The sequence below is a fragment of the Piliocolobus tephrosceles genome, chromosome 14, assembly GCF_002776525.5.
Source record: "Piliocolobus tephrosceles isolate RC106 chromosome 14, ASM277652v3, whole genome shotgun sequence".
NCBI classification, from domain to species: Eukaryota; Metazoa; Chordata; class Mammalia; order Primates; family Cercopithecidae; genus Piliocolobus; species Piliocolobus tephrosceles.
The window spans coordinates 10,286,088-10,306,626 of NC_045447.1; the positions used below are offsets into that span (position 1 = coordinate 10,286,088).

At 52.3% G+C, this 20,539-nt stretch overlaps 1 protein-coding gene across 7 annotated transcripts in view; it reads left to right on the forward strand.

Moving 5' to 3' along the window:
* The first annotated feature begins 1,338 nt into the window (after positions 1–1,338).
* The window catches only part of CIZ1 (CDKN1A interacting zinc finger protein 1), a 25,768-nt gene continuing 6,567 nt past the window's right edge, over positions 1,339–20,539 (forward strand). Inside the window, exons 1-12 of one of the 7 annotated variants that reach the window (XM_023217053.2) lie at positions 1,339–1,557; positions 2,127–2,280; positions 2,498–2,613; positions 5,002–5,073; positions 6,881–7,125; positions 10,767–10,860; positions 11,056–11,164; positions 12,175–12,517; positions 12,674–12,869; positions 13,098–13,219; positions 13,821–14,018; positions 15,111–15,235. In XM_023217053.2, coding sequence (XP_023072821.1) covers positions 2,132–2,280; positions 2,498–2,613; positions 5,002–5,073; positions 6,881–7,125; positions 10,767–10,860; positions 11,056–11,164; positions 12,175–12,517; positions 12,674–12,869; positions 13,098–13,219; positions 13,821–14,018; positions 15,111–15,235 — 1,769 coding nt within the window. In that variant the 5' untranslated portion in view covers positions 1,339–1,557; positions 2,127–2,131. Of the gene's footprint in view, positions 1,558–2,126; positions 2,281–2,497; positions 2,614–5,001; positions 5,074–6,880; positions 7,126–10,766; positions 10,861–11,055; positions 11,165–12,174; positions 12,870–13,097; positions 13,220–13,820; positions 14,019–15,110; positions 15,236–20,539 lie in introns of all 7 variants that reach the window. The other 6 variants (XM_023217054.2, XM_023217049.2, XM_023217050.2 and 3 more) reach the window with 6 other exon arrangements.

Genomic DNA, 20,539 nt, shown 5'->3' on the forward strand with positions numbered 1-20,539 from the left:
AGGTGACAGAGGTTGCGGTGAGCCCAGATGGCGCCACTGTACTTCAGCCTGGGCGACAGAGTGAGACTCCGTCTCAAAAAAATAAAAAATAAATAAAAGAATTACTACTTAGTAGCCAAGGATTGTTACGGCGCGGGGACGGGGGATACAGTGGTTGTTAAGGGGTCCTTGGGGGCAGGACCATTTTAGGTGCAGGATGAGGGAGCAGGGCTCTCTTTGTCTCTCCCTTTCTTTTTAAAATTTTTATTTTTAAATATTTATTTATTTATTTATTTTTTGAGACGGAGTCTCGCTCCGTCGCCAGGCTGGAGTGCAGTGGCGCGATCTCGGCTCACTGCAACCTCCGCCTCCCGAGTTCAAGGAATTCTCCTGCCTCAGTCTCCCGAGTAGCTGGGACTACAGGCAGGCACCACCATGCCCGGCTAATTTTTTTTGTATTTTTAGTAGAGACGGGGTTTCACCATGTTGGCCAGGATAGTCTAAATCTCTTGACCTCGTGATCCGCCCGCCTCGGCCTCCCAAAGTGCTGGGATTACAGGCGTGGGCCACCACGCCCGGACTATTTATTTTTTTGACAGCTCTTGCTCTGTCGCTCAGGCTGGAGTGCAGTGGCACGATCTCAGCTCACTGCAGCCTGTGCCTCTCGGGCTCAAGTGATCCTCTTGTCTTAACCTTCCGAGTAGCTGGGACTACAGACGCCCGCCACCACGCCTGGCTAATGTTTGAATTTTTTGTAGAGAGGGATTTCACCATGTTGCTCAGGCTGGTCTCGAACTCCTGGGTTAAATCGATCCTACAGCCTCGGCCTCCCAGAGTACTGAGATTACAGGCAGGAGCCACCGCGCCCGGCCCCTGGGGTTGTTTTTTGATAATTGGACTCGACCCTCCTCACGCACTCCTTCCTTAGCCAAATTTACTGAGAAAGGACTTTGAGGTGGACTCCCCCTCCACCCCTCCGTGGGCAAACTCCTGCCAGACTGTAAGACCTTAGCCGTCCTCTCGCCTGGCCTGGGTCCCTCGAATGAATGTACATCCGCCAACTGCGCGCCCTCTCCCACCGCAGCCCCGCGCCGGGCCCCAGGATCGCAGGACCGCAGGACCGCAGGACCGCGGCGGCCGCAGGAAGGTCGGTTGGGAACAGGTCTTTCTGGAAGTCCCCCTCGATGCCCCCGCGGGATGGCTGACCCTTCCGGACGGCAGACGGACCTTGGTCTCCGAGCCTCCCCTTCGCGATGCGGCGGACGCGGTTCGGAAGGTGTGCGCCGCCCAGGACCCCCCTCGCACCTGCTGGCGCTCCGCAGCCGCCCCCGCAGCGTGGCGGGTGCACTGGGCGGGCGCGGGTGGCGCGGCCGGCGGCACCTGGACCTCCCGTCCCCCAGAGGGCGCTGCCCCGGCCGGCCCCGCCCATATTTGGGCCTTACGAGCCCACAGGCCCCGGAGAAGCCGCGGGGAGGCCGGGAGCCCGCGGGCCGGAGCCGCCCGGCCGGAGCGTGGGGGCTGGGCGGCCGGCCCACCCGTGGGGGCGACTTGAGCGTTGAGGGCGCGCGGGGAGGCGAGGTGCGGGGCTGGGGGCGGCGGGATCGTGGGGATCCGCGCGCGAGCTGGCTGTGTCTGCGGAGGAGGGGCCTGGCGGGGTGGGAGCGGGCGGAGTGGGGCTCGAGGAGGTGGCGATGGTGGGGAGAAGCAGTCCCACGGGGCTCAGGACCGCGGTGATGGGGTTGGACGGGTGCCGATGTTATTGACACCTGGGGCCAGGAGAGGGTTGCGGTATTGAAAAGGGGGTGTGAGTGGGGAAGTGATGGGCGCGGAGAGAGGCTGAGGCTGAGTGTGGGAGGATGGAGCCGCCAGAAATGGAGAGAGGGAGGGATTTGAAGGAGGGGCTGTTGGCAGTGTCTGGGGGGCATTGGCAGTAGGGTGGTTGAATCTTGCCCCTGGCAGGATTGGCGGTAACTTGGAAGGATGGGCCAAGCGAGTGTGGCAGGCTCTTGGCAGGACTGGGAGTGCAGCTGTGAAAGCTCCTCTGCAGTCGTTGCAGGCTGTGGCTTGGGAGAGTAGCCGTGGATGGAAGGGGAGCAGGCCTGACCTATGGTGGGGACCCCTGGCCTTACTCTGCTTTCTGCCCCTAGCCATCATGTTCAACCAGCAGCAGCAGCAGCAGCTCCAGCAGTTACAGCAGCAGCAGCTCCAGCAGCAGCAATTGCAGCAGCAGCAGTTACTGCAGCTCCAGCAACTGCTCCAGCAGTCCCCACCACAGGCCCCGTTGCCCATGGCTGTGAGCCGGTGAGTTCCCCCTCAGGGGGCGATGGCTTCAGCCTTGCCACTCTGACCCATGTCTCGGAGCTCCCGATCCCCATCCTTTTTCCCAGTGCCATCCCCATTTGAGTCCTGGAGATCACCCGTTCCACAGAGTGGGGCAGTGAATGGAGGTGAGAAGTCTTGGGAAGAAGGAAAGTCTGACTTTCCAAATAACCCTCTGACACCCCCTCCCAACACACAGGGGCCTCCCCGCACAGCAGCCACAACAGCCGCTTCTGAATCTCCAGGGCACCAACTCAGCCTCCCTCCTCAACGGCTCCATGCTGCAAAGAGCTTTGCTTTTACAGCAGTTGCAAGGTATGGATGGCCCCAGGCCTCTTCTCAGTCTCTTTTAGTGTAGCTCCCTAGCAACCCATTGCACTAAATCTCAACTCCACACAGCAACCCTCAGAGGGAGCTATTCTTGGCATCCTAGTTCACTCATGAGGACACTGAGGCTCCAGGAGGTGAAAGTCCCTAAGCTGCTAATTTGAATGCAGATCTGTCTGATCACAGAGGTGTGTCCTTGGCCGTGGTGCTGGCTCTTTGGGTGGTACTCAGTACACTTCACTCACATTCAGATTAGATGCCATTTGACAGAAGAGGAAGCTGAGAAGGGAAATCATTTGCCTTGCATCAGCAGTGGCTAAGCTGGGCCGACGCCTGGGCCTCTTGACCATCCAGATATCTGAGTGGTTGTCTCTAGCCCTGTGCGTTAAGCCTGTGGCTTTGTCTCAATTTCCCAATAGGAGAGCAGTCTCAGCTCTTCCTTCTAAGATGCTGCTCCTTTTTTTTTTTTTTTTTTTGAGACAGAGTTTTGCTCTGTCACCCAGGCTGGAGTGCAATGGTGCAATCTTGGCTCACTGCAACCTCCGCCTCCTGCGTCCGGTCCAAGCAATTCTCCTGCCTTAGCCTCCTGAGTAGCTGGAATTATAGGTGCCCATGACTACGCCCAGCTAATTTTTATATTTTTAATAGAGACGGGGTTTCCCCATGTTGGCCAGGCTAGTCTTGAACTCCCGACCTCAGGTGATCCACCCACCTTGGCCTCCCAAAGTGCTGGGATTATAGGTGTGAGCCACTGTGCCCAGCCAATATGCTGCTCCTGATTCTACTGATAACCCCCTAAAGAGAGGTACAACCACAATCCCATTTTACAGACAAAGAAACTGAGGCCCAGAGGGGGGTCATGTGCCCAAGATTACATAACAAGTCGGTATTGATTAGACGGTGGTCACTCTGTGGACCTGTCAGGGCCACATGGGTGTGGACGGTCCTGGGAACTGACTTAAAAATGATAAGCAGGTAGGTAGGGGGAGAACCACACACAGGGACCTGCCACATATACATATACATTTTCCTTTTCCTCTTTCCCGTTTAAAAAATTACAGCCTTCGGCCATGGGCTGTGGCTCACGCCTGTAATCCCAGCACTTCGGGAGGCCAAGGTGGGAGGATCACATGAGTCTAGGAGTTTGAGAACAGCTTGGGCAACATGGTGAAACTCTGTCTCTATTAAAAATACAAAAATTAGGCCAGGCGCGGTGGCTCACACCCATAATCCCAGCATTTTGGGAGGCCGAGGTGGGCAAATCACGAAGTCAGGAGATCGAGACCATCCTGGCTCACATGGTGAAACCCCGTCTCTACTAAAAATACAAAAATTAACTGAGTGTGATGGTGTGCGCCTATAGTCCCAGCTACTCGGGAGGCTGAGGCAGGAGAATTGCTTGAACCCGGGAGGTGGAGGTTATATTGAGCCGAGATCACCTCCAGCCCAGTGACAGAGCAAGACCTTGTCTCAAAAAAAGAAAAAAGAAAAATACAAAAATTAGCTGGGTGTGGTGGCGTGCGCCTATAATCCAAGCTACTCAGGAGGCTGAGGCATGAGAATTGCTTGAACCCAGGAGGCGGAGGTTGCAGTGAGCCAAAATTGCATCACTGCATTCCATCCTGGGTGACAGAGCAAGACCCTGTCTCAAAAAAAGAAAAAAAAAGAAAACAAATCACACTCTTGGCCAGATGCAGTGGCACGTGCCTGTAATCCCAACTCTTTGGGAGGCCAAGGCAGGAGGTTTGTTTGAGGCCAGGAGTTCAAGATCAGCCTGGGCAACATAGCAAGACCCTTTCTCAAAAACAAACAAAAGAATAAAAATCACACTCTTTAAAGTGGGAAAAACGGTTAAAAATGGGGATAGGAAAACCCACAGTGTCATCTGTTGACTCACTCACCACCTGAAGAAAACCACCAGTCAGCATATTTGTCTGTTTCATCCCATTTTTCTTCTAGGCACAGACTTGGGGATTTGTATCTGATGATGGTGATTGATATAAGTCCCAGGCTGTACCTTGTTTCTTTTTCACTGAATAGAATGGCATGACCGTTTACCATAGGATTTGATCATCTGTGTTAAGATTATTTTTAAACACTGTTTAATATTGCACCAGAGGGCTATGCCTTTGTTTATCTAAACCTTCTTAGCTGTTTGGCTCTTTCCTTTTTTTTTTGCTTTTTTCTTTCTTTTGCTTTTTTTTATTTTTTGTTTTGTTTTGTTTTGGTTTTTTTTTTTTTTTTTTTTTTTTTTTTTTTTTGCTGTTTTAAGTAACCCTGGGATGAATATGATGTTTGAGAGTGTTTTCTCACTGAGTCAGGGGGGATGGATGTTTTATGGCTCTTGATAAGTATTGCCAAATTGCTTTCCTAAAGGACTGGACCAGTTTGCAATGCCACCAGCCACGTATGACACTGCCGGTCTCACCATGCCCACGGCAACACTGGGTATTATATACTTTTTATATATATATATAAACGTATATATACATATAATTAAGTTGGTTGGCAAAAAGAAGCTATGTCATGAATGTTTTAATTGACATTTCTTGGAGTGCTAGTGCAGTTAAACATTTTATATTTGTCTGTTGAACATTTTATTTCTTTTTGTGACTTGTCCATGTCCTTTGTTCATTTTTCTTTTAGGTTGTTTCATCTTTTGTCTTATTGTTTTTAAGAGCTGGTTGGCTCTCTGCATATATGTATATATGTGTTTGTTTCAAGTTAATGTTAATTGAACATTTACTATGTACCAGGCACATTTGTATATTTCATTGAATCCTCATAAAACATTGTGAGGCAGGTGCAATTATTATCCCCATTTTACAGATCAGGGAAATCAGGCTAAGCAGGGGGAACTGATTTGTTCAAGGTCACAGAGCTCGTACTGTAGAGTCTGGATTTGAACCCGGCACTCACAGCACAGCTGACCCATGCTTTAAGCTTTAACCACTGTGCTTCCCATCCCAGCACTGGGGCAAGAGTTCCAACTGCCTTTCATCCCTTAAATACTTCCCAAGCTCTGGGCCTCCCCTGAGGTGCAGAGCTGAATTAGATGATGTGAAGCAGAAAGCAGACAAGGAGCTGGATGTGGTGACTCACATCTGTAATCCCAGCACTTTGGGAGGCCGAGGTGGGCGGATCACCCTGAGGTCTGGAGTTTGAGACCAGCCAGCCAACATGGTGAAATCCTGTCTCTACTAAAAATCCAAAAATTAGCCAGGCATGGTGGTGGGTGTCTATAGTCCCAGCTACTTGGGAGGCTGAGGCAGGAGAATCACTTGAACCTGGGAGGTGGAGGTTGCAGTGAGCCAAGATCGCACCACTGCACTCCAGCCTGGACAATACACCGAGAATCCCTCTCAAAAACAAAACAAAACAAAAAAAGCAGACAAGGAAAGTATGTAGCTCGTCCTAGAACTGGAAGCTGGGGCCTTTGGGGACATAGTCTACAAAGGTCTGTTGGAGGAGAGACACCTATAGGGAGGTCTGAAGGGTGAATGGGAGTCAGCGGGTATAACAGCCCAGGCAGAGGGGACAGCAGATTCAAAGGCCCTGAGGCAGGATGTCTGAAGGACTGCACAGGGACATGTGACTGGAATATAGTGGGGACGTGTGGGGAGAATGGCAAGAAAGGAGACTGGAAAGGTGGGAAGGGCCAGACCATGCAGTGAGGAATGGGCTTTGCTGCCCAACAGCAGGGAGCTATGGACGTGTTTGGGCAGAAGGGAGAGATGAACTTAGAATATGGCTTGAGAAAGATGACTGCTGCCATCCTGTGCAAAAGCTGTGGCTGGAATTCAGGCAAAGGATCAAGCGGTTTTGGGAGGAGGCAGGGAGTGGGAGTGGGGATGGAGTGGGAAAGTCAGATGGGGAAGAGGCATGGGAGACAGAGTTGATAGGATCTGGGGATGGCTTGCATGGCATGGGGCAGAAAGAGGGAGGAATGATCTCACCTACTCTATGGCAGACTCTAAAGCATGCCTGAGGGCGAGCAGGGTTTTGGGGAATGCTAAAGGCAGCACCCCCACCCCTAGCTGGGGCAGAAAAGAGCGCTAAAGCCTCCTTCACCACGAGTGCCCAAGGTGAGACTGAGCCTGAGCTCTGGTCTCTTCCCTTCGGCTGCCCTTGGGTGGGAAGGTCCCTTTCAATTATCTGGGATGTTCCCATGATGCTCTGGGGCACTGACGCCTGACCCCACCTTCTGCTACCTGACCACAGTGTGACCCTTCTTCTCCTCACTTCTTGCCTGCAGGTAATCTCCGAGGCTACGGCATGGCATCCCCAGGCCTCGCAGCCCCCAGCCTGACAGCCCCCAGCCTCACACCCCCCCAACTGGCCACTCCAAATTTGCAACAGTTCTTTCCCCAGGCCACTCGCCAGTCCTTGCTGGGACCTCCTCCTGTTGGGGTCCCCATGAACCCCTCCCAGTTCAACCTTTCAGGACGGAACCCCCAGAAACAGGCCCGGACCTCCTCCTCTGCCACCCCCAATCGAAAGGTGAGTGATGGCTGGGGTGGGTCAGGTGGGGATGGGAGTGGGCGGGAGGGGACCCTGGATGTCAGCCCCAGCGCCACCCGCTCTGGCTCAGCCTGGGCCTTCGAACAGGTCACACTCCCTTTATGCCTCAGTTTCCTCATCTGTAAAATGAGGGGGCAGGAATGGACTTGTTTAGTGTTTCCCAAACTTCAAATATTCTTGTATCACCGAAGGGATTTTTGCCATGCACAAATACTACGAGTACTATCATTTACTTAATGTTTCTTTTTTTGAGACAAAGTTTCGCTCTTGTTGCCCAGGCTGAAGTACAATGGTGCAATCTTGGCTCACTGAAACCTCTGTTTCCCGGGTTCAAGCGATTCTCCTGCCTCAGCCTCCTGAGTAGCTGGGATTACAGGCATACACCACCATGCCTGGCTAATTTTGTATTTTTAGTAGAGTTGGTGTTTCTCCATGTTGGCCAGGCTGGTCTCAAACTCCTGACCTCAGGTGATCCACCTGCCTCAGCCTCCCAAAGTGCTGGGATTACAGGTGTGAGCCACTGTGCCCAGCTTAATGTTTCTTTTAAAGTTATCGGTGTGGCTGGGCCTGGGGTCTCACGCCTATAATCCCAGCACTTTAGGAGGCCGTGGTGGGTAGATCACCTGAGGTCAGAGGTTTGAAACCAGCCTGGCCAATATGGCGAAACCCCTTCTGTACTAAAAATACAAAAATGTCGCCGGGCATGGTGGTACACGCCTGTAATCCTGACTACTCAGGAGGCTGAGGCAGAAGAATCACTTGAACCCAGGAGGCGGAGGTTGCAGCCTGGTGAAGAAGAGTGAAACTCTGTCTCAAAAAATTAATAAATAAAAATAAAAATAAAATTATCGGGGCATGATGGTGCATGCCTGTAATGCCAGGGACTTGGGAGGCTGAGGTGGGAGGTTTGCTTGAGGCCAGGAGTTAGAGGCTGCAGTGAATTACGATCATACTACTGTACTCCAGCCTGGGTGACAAAGTGAGACCCTGTCTCAAAAAAAAAAAAAAAAATTCAGCACTGCTCAGTAGAAATAAAATACAAACAAGCCGTATATGTAACTTAAAATTTTCTGGTAACCACGTTATAAAGTAGAAAGAAATGGGCTAAATTAATATTACTAACTTATTTAACCCAATCCCATGTGAAACTATTATTTCGACCTGTCATCAATATAAAAAATGAGGCTTTTTATGTTCCTTTTTTAAAAACTATGAAATCTTCACAATCTGGTGTGTATCTGATACTGACCTCTCAATTCAGCCCGGCCAGTTTCAACTGCTCTCCCGAGGCTGTGGGGCGACTGTGTGGGATAGCATGGCTTGAATGAGTGAACTTCCTTTCTGTTACATTTGTTTTGAAAGGAAACATATCGTAACCTGACATTCTAAAAACTATCTAAGTTAATTGCCATTCACAGAAGTATAAGAAATTGCTGGGTGCAGTGGCTCACGCCTGTAATCCCAACACTTTGGGAGGCTGAAGAGGGCAGATCGTTTGAGGTCAGGAGTTCGAAACCAGCCTGGCCAACATGGTGAAACCCCGTCTCTACTAAAAACACAAAAATTAGCTGGGCCCTAGCAGCGGGTGCCTGTAATCCCAGCTACTCAGGAAGGCTGAGGTAGGAGAATCGCTTGAACCTGGAAGACAGAGGCTGCAGTCACCCAAGATCATGCACTGCAGCCTGGGCAACAGAGTGAGACTCCGTCTCAAACAAACAAACAAACAAACAAAGTATAGGAAATGTAACTGGGGTAGAACAATGCTATAAAATCCTAAGCTATGCCCTGTTGCCGGCTATAGGTTCCAGCCCACAGCCCCCTGGCTCGTTGTGTGTTTGAGAGGTGTTTACCTTTTTCCTGGTATAAGCAGGAAATCTGCAAAGGGCTCACCTCCTCCCTAGACTGTCCTGTCCCTGAAGGTCCCCGCAGCTCCTCCCTCACACACTGCTCCTGGGTGCATTCCAGGGCAGGGACAACGCCACTTCTGGAGGTGAGGCCTTTTCCTCCAGCGAGCGGCCCCGCCTCCAGCCTTCCAACGGGCCTGTTATCACAGATCTGGTCTAGTGTCTAACCTGTCCTGCCCTCATTTTTTCACGTATGGAAAAACCCAGGCTCAGAGATTGGGGTGGGGGTGGTCCTGAGTCGCACAGCTGTCGAGGTGGACCCAGAGCCCAGGCCTCCTGACTCTCAGGCTGGTGCCTGTGTCGTGCAGGGTGACAGCTGGGTAGTTTCTGAAGGGCAGAGTCCTGATGTGTCCAGATTGCCATTCCCTGCTCAGTGCTCATTCCTTGGGCTTAGCAGGAGGGAGGGAAGGAAGGAGGGAGGGAGGCTGCAGGCTTCTGGTGGCCTCCTGGGGTGCCCTGGAACTGGCCAGAGAGAGCTATGTGTTCATTTAGCAGACATCTGGAAGTCCCTGCAGGGGACTCCCTGGTGCAGATGATGTATCTGGCTTCGCCCTCCCTGAGGTCTTGGACAGGAATGGGGAGGGTGGTGAGAGATATTAATGCAAATAATGCTCCAACCAATTAATTAAGACTGTGGAGGCCGGGTGCGACGACTCGTGCCTGTAATCCCAGCACTGTGGAAGGCCAAGGCAGGAGGATCACTTGAGCCCAGGAGTTCGAGACCAGCCTGGGAAACACAGTGAGACCCTGGCTCTATGGAAAAAGAAGAAGAAAAAAAAAAGAATACAGAAATGCCACGAAAAGGAAGTGGGTTCTGGACGCATTCTGGAGTCAGGAGGGCCTCCTGCAAGAAGGGCTTCGAAGCTCTAAGTGAAAGCCTGGGGTCAGGGCCGGGCCTGGGGCTTGACCAGAGAGAAGGCCAAGGGAGATAAGCAGAGAGGGCTGGTTGCCAGGGCAGGGAGTGTGCAGAAGCCAGGTTGTGCAGGGAAGGGGTGGGTGTGCAGAGTGTTTTCAGGCTTGGCATAAGGCATGCACCAGGGCTGCGGGAAGCCATGGGAGGGCTTTAAGCCTGAAAGAAGAGACATGATCAGGTTTGCACTTTAGAAGGACCCCACTGGGCCAGGTGTGGTGGCTCACGCCTGTAATCCCAGCGCTTTGGGAGGCCAAGGTGGGCAGATCATCTGAGGTCAGGAGTTTGAGACCAGCCTGGCCAACATGGTGAATCCCCATGTACTAAAAATACAAAAATTAGGCAGGTGTGGTGGCGTGCACCTGTAATCCTAGCTACTTGGGAGGCTAAGGCAGGAGAATCGCTTGAACCCAGGAGGCGGAGGTTGCAGGATTGTGCTATTGCATTCCAGCCTGGGCCACAAGAGTGCAACTCTGTCTCAAAAAAAAAAAAAAAAAAGGAAGGACCCCACTGGCTACTTCGTGGAAAACTGGGTGGGAAGTCAGGTCAGGAGGTAGCACTGTGGCCAGGAGAAGGCTTCGTGTCCTCCAAACCTGGGTTTATTTAACAGACAACTAGGTAGAGTCCCCTAGACACCATTGCTGGGGCATTTTTACTAAGATCATCCACTCAGCAGCTCTGGGGCCAGGCCCACCAGGGTCCTTGGGGCCTATCATCCCCTGGATGATGGGGGCAGCTGCCCTTGGGCAAGGGGGTATTGATAGGGGTGGGTATCGGATGTCAACATAGTTTCTGAAAGGAAGCAGGATTCTTCTTCTCAGACAATGCCTGTGGAAGACAAGTCAGACCCCCCAGAGGGGTCTGAGGAAGCCGCAGAGCCCCGGATGGACACACCAGAAGGTGAGGGACGGAGGCTGCTGGCCCTTCAGAGGGACATGGATGGGGCGGGGCCGGTGGGCGGGTCAGCAGGCGATAGAGGCAAGTGTGGGAGGCTGGGGTTCTTGGTGGGAAGGTGGGGAGCCCAGTCCCTATCTCATGGAGGTCAGAGATGCTCTCCCCAACATCTGAGTTCCCTCGCTCATGCCTCCATTCCAGACCAAGATTTACCACCCTGCCCAGAGGACATCGCCAAGGAAAAATGCACTGCAGCACGTGAGCCTGAGCCTTGTGAGGTGTCCGAGCCGCCAGCCAAGAGGTTGAGGAGGTAACTGATGCCGAAAACCTGACCTGGGCCTGGGTGCCCTGTGCTCTCATTCCTGCAAAGGCAGGGGTGGCAGTGGCAGAGGGCGTTCACCCTTCAGTGGAGCTGCAGCAAGGAAAGGGCCTTGGCCTCTGACTTGGAGGAAAGCCATACTTTTTTCCGCATCTGACCTGGGGAAGCTCACGGCCAGGCTCGTGTCTTCCTTGGGACTGAGCCACCTGGAGGCCAAGCTGAATGGCTGGGTGGGAGGGGTAAAGATGTCCATCTGGGGCCGTAGCAGGCAGGCCGTTTACAGAGCCAGTTGGATACATATCAGCAAATTGTGGGAGGTGAGAACGACCCTCCCCGGTTTATTTAGGTGAAACTGAGGCCTAGACAGCCAAAGAAGTTTGCCCAAATCCCCAGCCTGTAAGTGGTAGAGCCAGCATTAGAAACTGAGTCTTGGGCTGTGTGCAGTAGCTCACACCTGTAATCCCAGCACTTTGGGAGGCTGAGGTGGGCGGATCAACTGCTGTCGAGAATTTGAGACCAGCCTGACCAACATGGAGAAACCCCTTCTCTACTGAAAATGCAAAATTAGCCGGGCGTGGTGGTGCATACCTGTAATCCCAGCTACTCAGGAGGCTGAGGCAGGAGAATTGCTTGAACCGAGGAGGCGGAGGTTGCAATAAGCTGAGATTGTGCCATTGCACTCCAGCCTGGGCAACAAGAGCGAAACTCCATCTCAAAAAAAAAAAAACCAAATAAACAACAACAAAAACAACAACAAAAAAAAAACAAAAAAGAAACAATCTTGGGCTGGGCATGGTAGCTCACACCTGTAATCCTAGGTTTCACCACATTGGCTAGGCTGGTCTTAAACTCCTGACCTCAAATGATCCACCTGCCTCAGCCTCCCAAAATGCTGGGATTACAGATGGGAGCCACCATGCTCGGCCTAGTTTTGGCCTTCCTTGGGAGCCCCTGGGGCCTCTTTAAAGACGTGACTGGGATTTTCTTTTGATCCTTCCTAGCTCAGAAGAACCCACAGAGAAGGAACCTCCAGGGCAGCTACAGGCGAAGGCCCAGCCACAGGCCCGGATGACAGTACCAAAACAGACACAGACACCAGACCTGCTGCCTGAGCCCCTGGAAGCCCAAGTGCTGCCACGATTCCAGCCACGGGTCCTGCAGGTCCAGGCCCAGGTGCAATCACAGACTCAGCCACGGATACCACCCACAGACACCCAGGTGCAGCCAAAGCTGCAGAAGCAGGCACAAACACAGACCTCTCCCGAGCACTTAGTGCTGCAACAGAAGCAGGTGCAGCCACAGCTGCAGCAGGAGGCAGAGCCACAGAAGCAGATGCAGCCACAGGTACAGCCACAGGCACATTCACAGGCCCCAAGGCAGGTGCAGCTGCAGCAGGAGGCAGAGCTGCAGAAGCGGCTGCAGCCCCAGGCACGTTCACAGCCCCCAAGGCAGGAGCACCTGCAGCTGCAGAAGCAGGCCCAGACACAGACGTATCCACAGGTCCACACACAAGCACAGCCAAGGGTCCAGCCGCAGGAGCAGCCTCCAGTGCAGGTGCCAGTACAGCCACCAGAGCAAACCCATGAGCAACCTCAGACCCAGCCACAGGTGTCGGTGCTGGCTCCAGAGCAAACACCGGTTGTGGTTCATGTCTGCGGGTTGGAGATGCCATCTGATGCAGTAGAAGCTGGTGGAGGTAAGTGAGCACTGGCTTCCAGCTGGTCTGGTGACAGAACAGCTCTGCCCAGACCCTTCATTCCTGCCCTGACTGGGTGCTGCCTGGGACTGACGGCTAGGCCCGGAACCCAGGTCCAGGGTCATCCATGCTGGCGGCCTCAAGGTTCTGGCTGCGGACGGAGAAAGCAGCTCTTGGGCCTGGGGTGGGAGATGCACTCTGGGAAACAGAGCACATCTGTCATTTCAGGCATGGAAAAGACCTTGCCGGAGCCTGTGGGCACCCAAGTCAGCATGGAAGAGATCCAGAAGGAGTCGGCCAGTGGCCTAGATGTGGGAGAATGTGAAAACAGAGCTAGAGAGATGCCAGGGGTGGGTAGAGGCCCTGATGTGGCAGTGTGAGGGCCACAGAGCCCAGCAGGGTGGGATGGCCTCTTTCTGCCCCAGGCCACCTCAGGGCCTCCTTGTGTTTCCCCCACTGTGAAATGGGATGACAGCCCTCTGCCTAGGATGGGTGGACAGACCAGGCTGGGCTTGACAGTGGTCCACATGGGACCTTCTTGCTGTTGTGCTGTCTTCACATCCGTCCCTTCCAGCCTGCCCATCCCCAAGCAAGAGCCCTGGTCTTGCATGGGTAATGTTGCCCTCATGGAGAGAGCACAGAGTGGAAGCCTCTCTGTGGGGTTTGGATCCCAGCTCTGCATAACTGGGCAAACCTTTTCCCTTCTATGAGTCTGTTTTCCCCATCTGTCATACAAGGGGTGAGACGGGTGGTACTCTAGGCCGACCTGGGTACACATCCTGACTGCAGTGCTTTCTAGCTGTGTAAGCTGGGGTGGTCACCTAACAGCTCACAGCCTGTTTCCCTATCATCAGGAAGATCTAATGAGACAATGTTGGTAGATGTCGAATGCTGGGCTGGCCCACTGTAAGTACACAGTTGGTAGAAGCTCAGTTTCTACTCCCCATGCAGGTATGGGGCGCTGGGGGCTCCCTGAAGGTCACCATTCTGCAGAGCAGTGACAGCCGGGCCTTTAGCACTGTACCCCTGACACCTGTGCCCCGCCCCAGTGACTCCGCCTCCTCCACCCCTGCAGCTACCAGCACTCCCTCAAAGCAGGCCCTCCAGTTCTTCTGCTACATCTGCAAGGCCAGCTGCTCCAGCCAGCAGGTACAGGAGATAAGGGTGGGGAGGGGTGGGGCCTGCGTGGAATGCGCAGCCTGCCCTTCCAAGGCTGCCTCAGGCTGCACTGGGCCCTGCCTCCAGCAGCCATGCATTTGCTTGGGAAACATTTCCTGACCAGCCAAGAAGGCAGGTTGTGGTGGTTTTGTTTTTTTGCTTTGTTTCGAGACAGGGTCTTACTCTGTCTCCCAGGTTGGAATGCAGTGGCATCATCTCAGCTCACTGCAGCCTCTACCTCTTGGGCTCAAGCAGGTTTTTAGAGTCAGGCAGACCTGGTTCATATCGGCTCTGAGTAGCTGGGGGACCTTGGAAAGCGAAGTCCACTCCGTGCCTTTTTCCTCTCGCATCAGACAAAGGAAAGTTTAGGGTCGGGCACGGTGGCTCACGCCTGTAATCCCAGCACTTTGGAAGGCCGAGGTGGCTGGATCACGAGGTCAGGAGTTTGAGACCGGCCTGACCAACATGGTGAAACCCCATCTCTACTAAAAATACGTGGTGGCGTGGGTCTGTAATCCTAGCTACTCAGGAGGCTAAGGCAGGAGAATCCAGGAGGCAGAGGTGGCAGTGAGCCGAGATCATGCCACTGTACTCCAGCCTGGGTGACAGAGCAAGACTCTGTTTCAAAAAAAGAAAGAAAGAAAGAAAGAAACGTTTAGAATCTACCTCACTGGGTGGCTCTGGGGAGTCACCAATGTGACGCTGGAGTCCTGAGCGCAGGCCTGGCCCGAAGTGAGTGCAGCAGTAATCATGATCGCATTGTACTTGTATTATTACTACTCTTGTGCTGTGGGCTGATTACTCTGTGCCTCACCTGGCAGAGCCTTGGAGACCTGGATGCTAACCAGGCTGCTGCTTGTCTTTGAGGCACTCACACATTCTCTGGGAGGGGCAGAAGCTTGGGCTGACATGTGCCGTGTGTCTCAGTTTATCGTGCCTGCTCCAGCCTACACAAGAGAGAAATGTGTGGTGAGAGAAATGGGCTCACAGTGATGAGGTTGGGGTCTGCCTCCCCAGGCCCCAGCCTTGCCTACTGTTCCGGGCTCACACCCCAGGCCCATCCCTCACTCCCTCCTGCTGCAGGAGTTCCAGGACCACATGTCGGAGCCTCAGCACCAGCAGCGGCTAGGGGAGATCCAGCACATGAGCCAAGCCTGCCTCCTGTCCCTGCTGCCCGTGCCCCGGGATGTCCTGGAGACAGAGGATGAGTGAGTGGGGGATGGTGGAAGCTCTGCGTTGGGGGGAGGCGGTCTCGTCAGCCAGGGCCCGAATCTGCCGTCTGCAGGGTCTACCTTTGGATTAAGCATTGCCGCCGCCAGCCAGGCCTCCTCACACTGTTAACTGTGTGACCTTGAACCTCAGTTTTCCCTGCCTGTAACATGGCTTGGTGAGGGATATAGTGCAGGAATTCATGACAATCTCTTAAGGTTCCCTCTAGACAGGAACAGTGTGACCATCCCTGTGGGAGAGGACAGGTTGTGGCACAGACCCCTGCCCCCTGCGGCACGTGTGCTGACCCCGCTGTGGGGTGACAAGGCTGAGGATCAGGTTCTTTTGTGGTTGGAGGTTAAGGCTTCCCTGTGTCTCCCCCTCTCATTGTCATGGGGGCCTGTTTAATCAGAAACTTCAGCCCTCCTGGGGTCTGGAACTAGACTGGGGCGGGAAGGCCTGGCGGGCAGCCGGAGGTGCTTTCAGGACTCTGTGGGCAGTTGTAAAGGTGTGCAAGGGCTGGGACGTGTCATCTCAGCAGCAGGACCATGTTAGCTAGGGCCACAGCTGGGACACAGGCTCTGTCTCATGAGACAGCTGCTTCTCAGCTCCAGATCTCTTAGTTTTAAGAAGAATCTGGCCGGGCGCGGTGGCTCAAGCCTGTAATCCCAGCACTTTGGGAGGCCGAGACGGGTGGATCACGAGGTCAGGAGATGGATACCATCCTGGCTAACACGGTGAAACCCTGTCTCTACTAAAAAATACAAAAAACTAGCCGGACGACGTGGTGGCGCCTGTAGTCCCAGCTACCCGGGAGGCTGAGGCAGGAGAATGGTGAGAACCCGGGAGGCGGAGCTTGCAGTTAGCTGAGATCCGGCCACTGCACTCCAGCCTGGGCGACAGAGCGAGACTCCGTCTCAAAAAAAAGAAAAAAAAAGGAAGAATCCAGAAATCCAGGTTTATATGTGAAATCTCCCAATTTCAGAATGTTAACAGCTAGTTCAGAATTGAAACAAAACAAACCCTATGGAGGGCAAATCAAACACTTTCATAGGCTGGACGGTCCCTTGAGTCAGTGGTCACGGGCTCTGTCCTGATTTTACAGAGGTCACGATTTGAAGCTTCCAGGTGGGGCTGAGGGGGCAGGAAGGGCTCTTGGTGACCTCCGCTTGCCTGCAGCCTGCGTCTCTGTTAGCTGTTTCTCACGTTGAGAAGAGTTTCCTACTTGGGTGAAATAATCATAAACACAGGAGAATGATGACTCACCAAGACGTTCTTTGCTATTAGTATCATGGTAAAAAAAAAGCTAACGGGAAATGATCTAAAATACTCGAAAGTAGGGGATTGGTTAGATGGTGAAAAAGCCCGTCCAGCTCACGGAACAATGAACAAATGGGATAACTGGGGAATTTATAATAATGTGGAAAGGTGATGCAATGTCAAAGTAAAACAGGATTCAAAATTGCATCTGCAGAATGAGTTGTTTGTATAAAAATAGATCTTGTGACACAGAAGAAAACTAAAAAGACATACTTAGCACAAGCTGTTAACAAACTTCAGGTGTCGGGGATTTATCAAACCCTCTCCCAATGATATCTCTCCATGAAGTCTTCTCTTGAATCCTACTTGGCCCCGAGGCTGTCAAGAACATTATGGTCAGGTGCAGTGGCTCAGGCTTGTAATCCTAGCACTCTGGGAAGCTGAGGTGGGCAGATCACCTGAGATCAGGAGTTCAAGACCAGTCTGGCCAACATGGTGGAACCGCCTTCTCTACTAAAAATACAGAGTTAGCTGGTTATGGTGGTGCATGCCTGTGATCCCAGCTACTTGGGAGGCTGAGGCAGAATTGCTTGAACCCGGGGGCGGAGGTTGCAGTGAGCTGAGATCACACCACTGCACTCCAGCCTGGGTGACAGAGTAAGATTCCATCTCAAAAACAACAACAAAAATGTAAAAAGTCCCTCTAGTCCCTACCTACGACCACCTCACCTTAGTCCCCAACACAAAGACATCAATACTGTCCTCTTGCATCATTGGGGGTTCTTTGTGGTTGTAAGTGAAAAAAATTCTAATTTCTGTAAGACAGAAATTAGCTTGAGCAAAAAGGAGCAACATTTCTGGCTTAGGTAAGTGGGAAGGCAAGAGATACAGCTGGACCCAGGGGATACCATTTCTTAGAGAGGCTCCATCTCTTACTACAGTGGGCACCAGGTACCCACAGCCCCAGCCTCCCTGCACAGTCACCTCCAAGGAAGGGCAGTCGCCTGTGTCTGCAGTAGCAGAACAGTTTCTAGGGGAAATGCTGGTTCATCTGGTTGTGGTCATGTGCATGTTTCTGAAGCAATCCCCTGGCCACGGATGGGGCGTTCTGACTGGCTAGGCCTAGGCAGGCCAGCTCTACCCAAATCACATGGAAATACATTTCCCCGTGGAAGGCAGGGGGGTGTTCCCAGGAATGGGGCTGAAGGCTGGATCCCAATACCCTAACTGGGGGGGGTGCCTGTCTCCTTCCTCCTCAAAGCCCACAGGGCAGGTGCTGTGAAATAAGCCCTTGCCTACCTTAGCCATTTCTTTTCTTTTTTTTTTTTTTTTCTTGAGACAGTCACACTGTGTCACCCAGGCTAGAGTGTAGTGGCATGATCATGGCTCACTGCAACCTCCGCTTCCGGGTTCAAGCAATTCTCGCGCCTCAGCCTCCCAAGTAGCTGGGATTACAGGCGTGCCACCATGCCTGGCTAATTTTTGTATTTTTAGTAGAGATAGGGTTTCACCACGTTGCCCCAGGCTGGTCTCTAACTGCTGGCCTCATGTGATCCCCCAATCATGGCCTTTTTTTTTTTTTTTTTTTGAGACGGAGTCTTGCTCTGTTGCTCAGGCTGGAGTGCAGTGGTGCAATCTCGGCTCACTGCAAACTCCGCCTCCCGGGTTCACGCCATTCTCCTGCCTCAGCCTCCCGAGTAGCTGGGACTACAGGTGCCCGCCACCACACCCGGCTAATTTTTTGTATTTTTAGTAGAGACGGGGATTCTCCATGTTAGCCAGGATGATCTTGATCTCCTGATCTCGTGATCTGCCCGCCTTGGCCTCCCAAAGTGCTGGGATTACAGGTGTGAGCCACCATGCCCGGCCTTCTTTGGCCATTTCTGGGCAGCCTCAGACATGACACTGGCACAGGGTGTCCTCCTGTTTGATGACCATGTTCTCTCCCCACCCCCTTTCTTCATTTATTGTGTTTTTCTCTCACAGAGATCAAAATGCACATTAAAATACAGCCAGACTGGCATGGTGGCTCACACCTATAATCCCAGCACTTTGGGAGGCTGAGGTGGGGGTATTGCTTGAGTTTAGGAGTCCAAGACCAGCCCATCCTGAGACCTGTGCCTCTACAAACTATAAAAAATTAGCCAGGCCTGGTGGCGTGCACTTGTAGTCCCAGCTACTTAGGAGGCTGAGGTGGGAGGACTGCTTGAGCCCAGGAGGTGGAGGCTGCAGTGAGCCTGGATCATGCCACTGCACTCCAGCCTGGATGACAGTGCGAGACCCTATTTCTTTAAGAAAAAAAAAATGCAAACTTTACAAAACTGTGTTTAAAAGGAAAATTCCACAGCAGTGCTGCCCTCTGGAGCAAGCTGCTTTAAAGTGATTGTGTTGCTTGCAGCAGTATTAAGAAGATTTTACTGAGGACAGTAAGTGTCCCTAAATCCTAAAACCTAAAACCTGGTACTCTCACTATGTGGCTGATGTGCCTTTTTTGACTAAAAAAAAAATTTTTCCTGATTATAAAAATAATTCGCTCATTATATAATGTTTTGAAACTACAAGGACATAGACACACAAGAAGATAAAAATCACCCATAATCCCATTACCCAGAGATAAACACTGCTTACATTTTGACCTAGTTCTTCTTGTGCGCCTTTCTGGATTTATACAATCTTTAAAAATAAAAATCAGATTCATGCTACATGACAACACGAACACTTTCTGTCTCTAAGCAACCCTCCCCGGCAGAGCTCTTACAGTGCTTTCTCAGTGGACATGGGGGTTATGTGCCCCCTAAAATTTATGAAAAAATTGTGTACTTGCATATTTTATAGAGAGTCCTTATTTTCACTGATTCAGACACTTTTTTTTTTTTTTTTTTGAGACGGAGTCTTGCTCTGTTGCCCAGACTGGAGTACAGTGGCACGATCTCGGCTCACTGCAACCTCTGTCTCCCAGTTCAAGCAGTTCTCCCGCCTCAGCCTCCTGAGTAGCTGGGATTACAGGTGCCTGCCACAATGCCCGGAAAATTTTTTTGTATTTTTAGTAGACGCAGGGTTTCGCCATGCTGGCCAGACTGGTCTTGAACTCCTGACCTCAGTGATCCGCCTGCCTTGGCCTCCCAAAGTGCTGGGATTACAGGCGTGAGCCACCGCGCCCAGTCAGGGTTTTACATATATTTGGCTTTTCTTTTTTCTTTTTTGAGACAGTGTCTCACTCTGTCACGCAGGCTGGAGTGTAGTGGCGTGATCACAGCTCAGTGCAGCCTCAAAACTCCTGAGCTCAAAGAACCCTCCTCCCAAAGTGCTGGGATTACAGGCGTGAACCAGCGGTATGCCCAGCCTTGGTTTAGCAAGCTGCCTACATAAAGGATACACTCTGGCCGGTGATAGCACAGCCCTTGTCATTGACATTTGTTTGCTTTTTAATTTTCTTTTCTTTTCTTTTTTTTTTTTTTTGAGACGGAGTCTTGCTCTGTCACCCAGGCTGGAGTGCAGCGGCCGGATCTCAACTCACTGCAAGCTCCGCCTCCTGGGTTCACGCCATTCTCCTGCCTCAGCCTCCCGAGTAGCTGGGACTACAGGCGCCCGCCACCTCGCCCGGCTAGTTTTTTATATTTTTTTTTTAGTAGAGACGGGGTTTCACCGTGTTAGCCAGGATGGTCTCGATCTCCTGACCTCGTGATCCGCCCGTCTTGGCCTCCCAAAGTGCTGGGATTACAGGCTTGAGCCACCGCGCCCGGCCCTTTTTTTCTTGTATCTTTCAACATGTAGAAGTTTTAAATGTTTATGCAGTCGGATCTATCAGTTTTTTCCTGTATGATTTCTGGCTTTGATGTTGTATGTTGGAATGATCTTTCCCAACCCAAGATTAAATAGTTGCTCTCCCCTTGTAAAATATTATTTTATTTATTTATTTATTTATTTTCTGAGATGGAGTCTTGCTCTTTTGCCCAGGCTGGAGTGCAGTGGCGCGATCCCAGCTCACTGCAACCTCCGCTTCCCGGGTTCAAGCGATTCTCCTGCCTCAGCCTCCCAAGTAG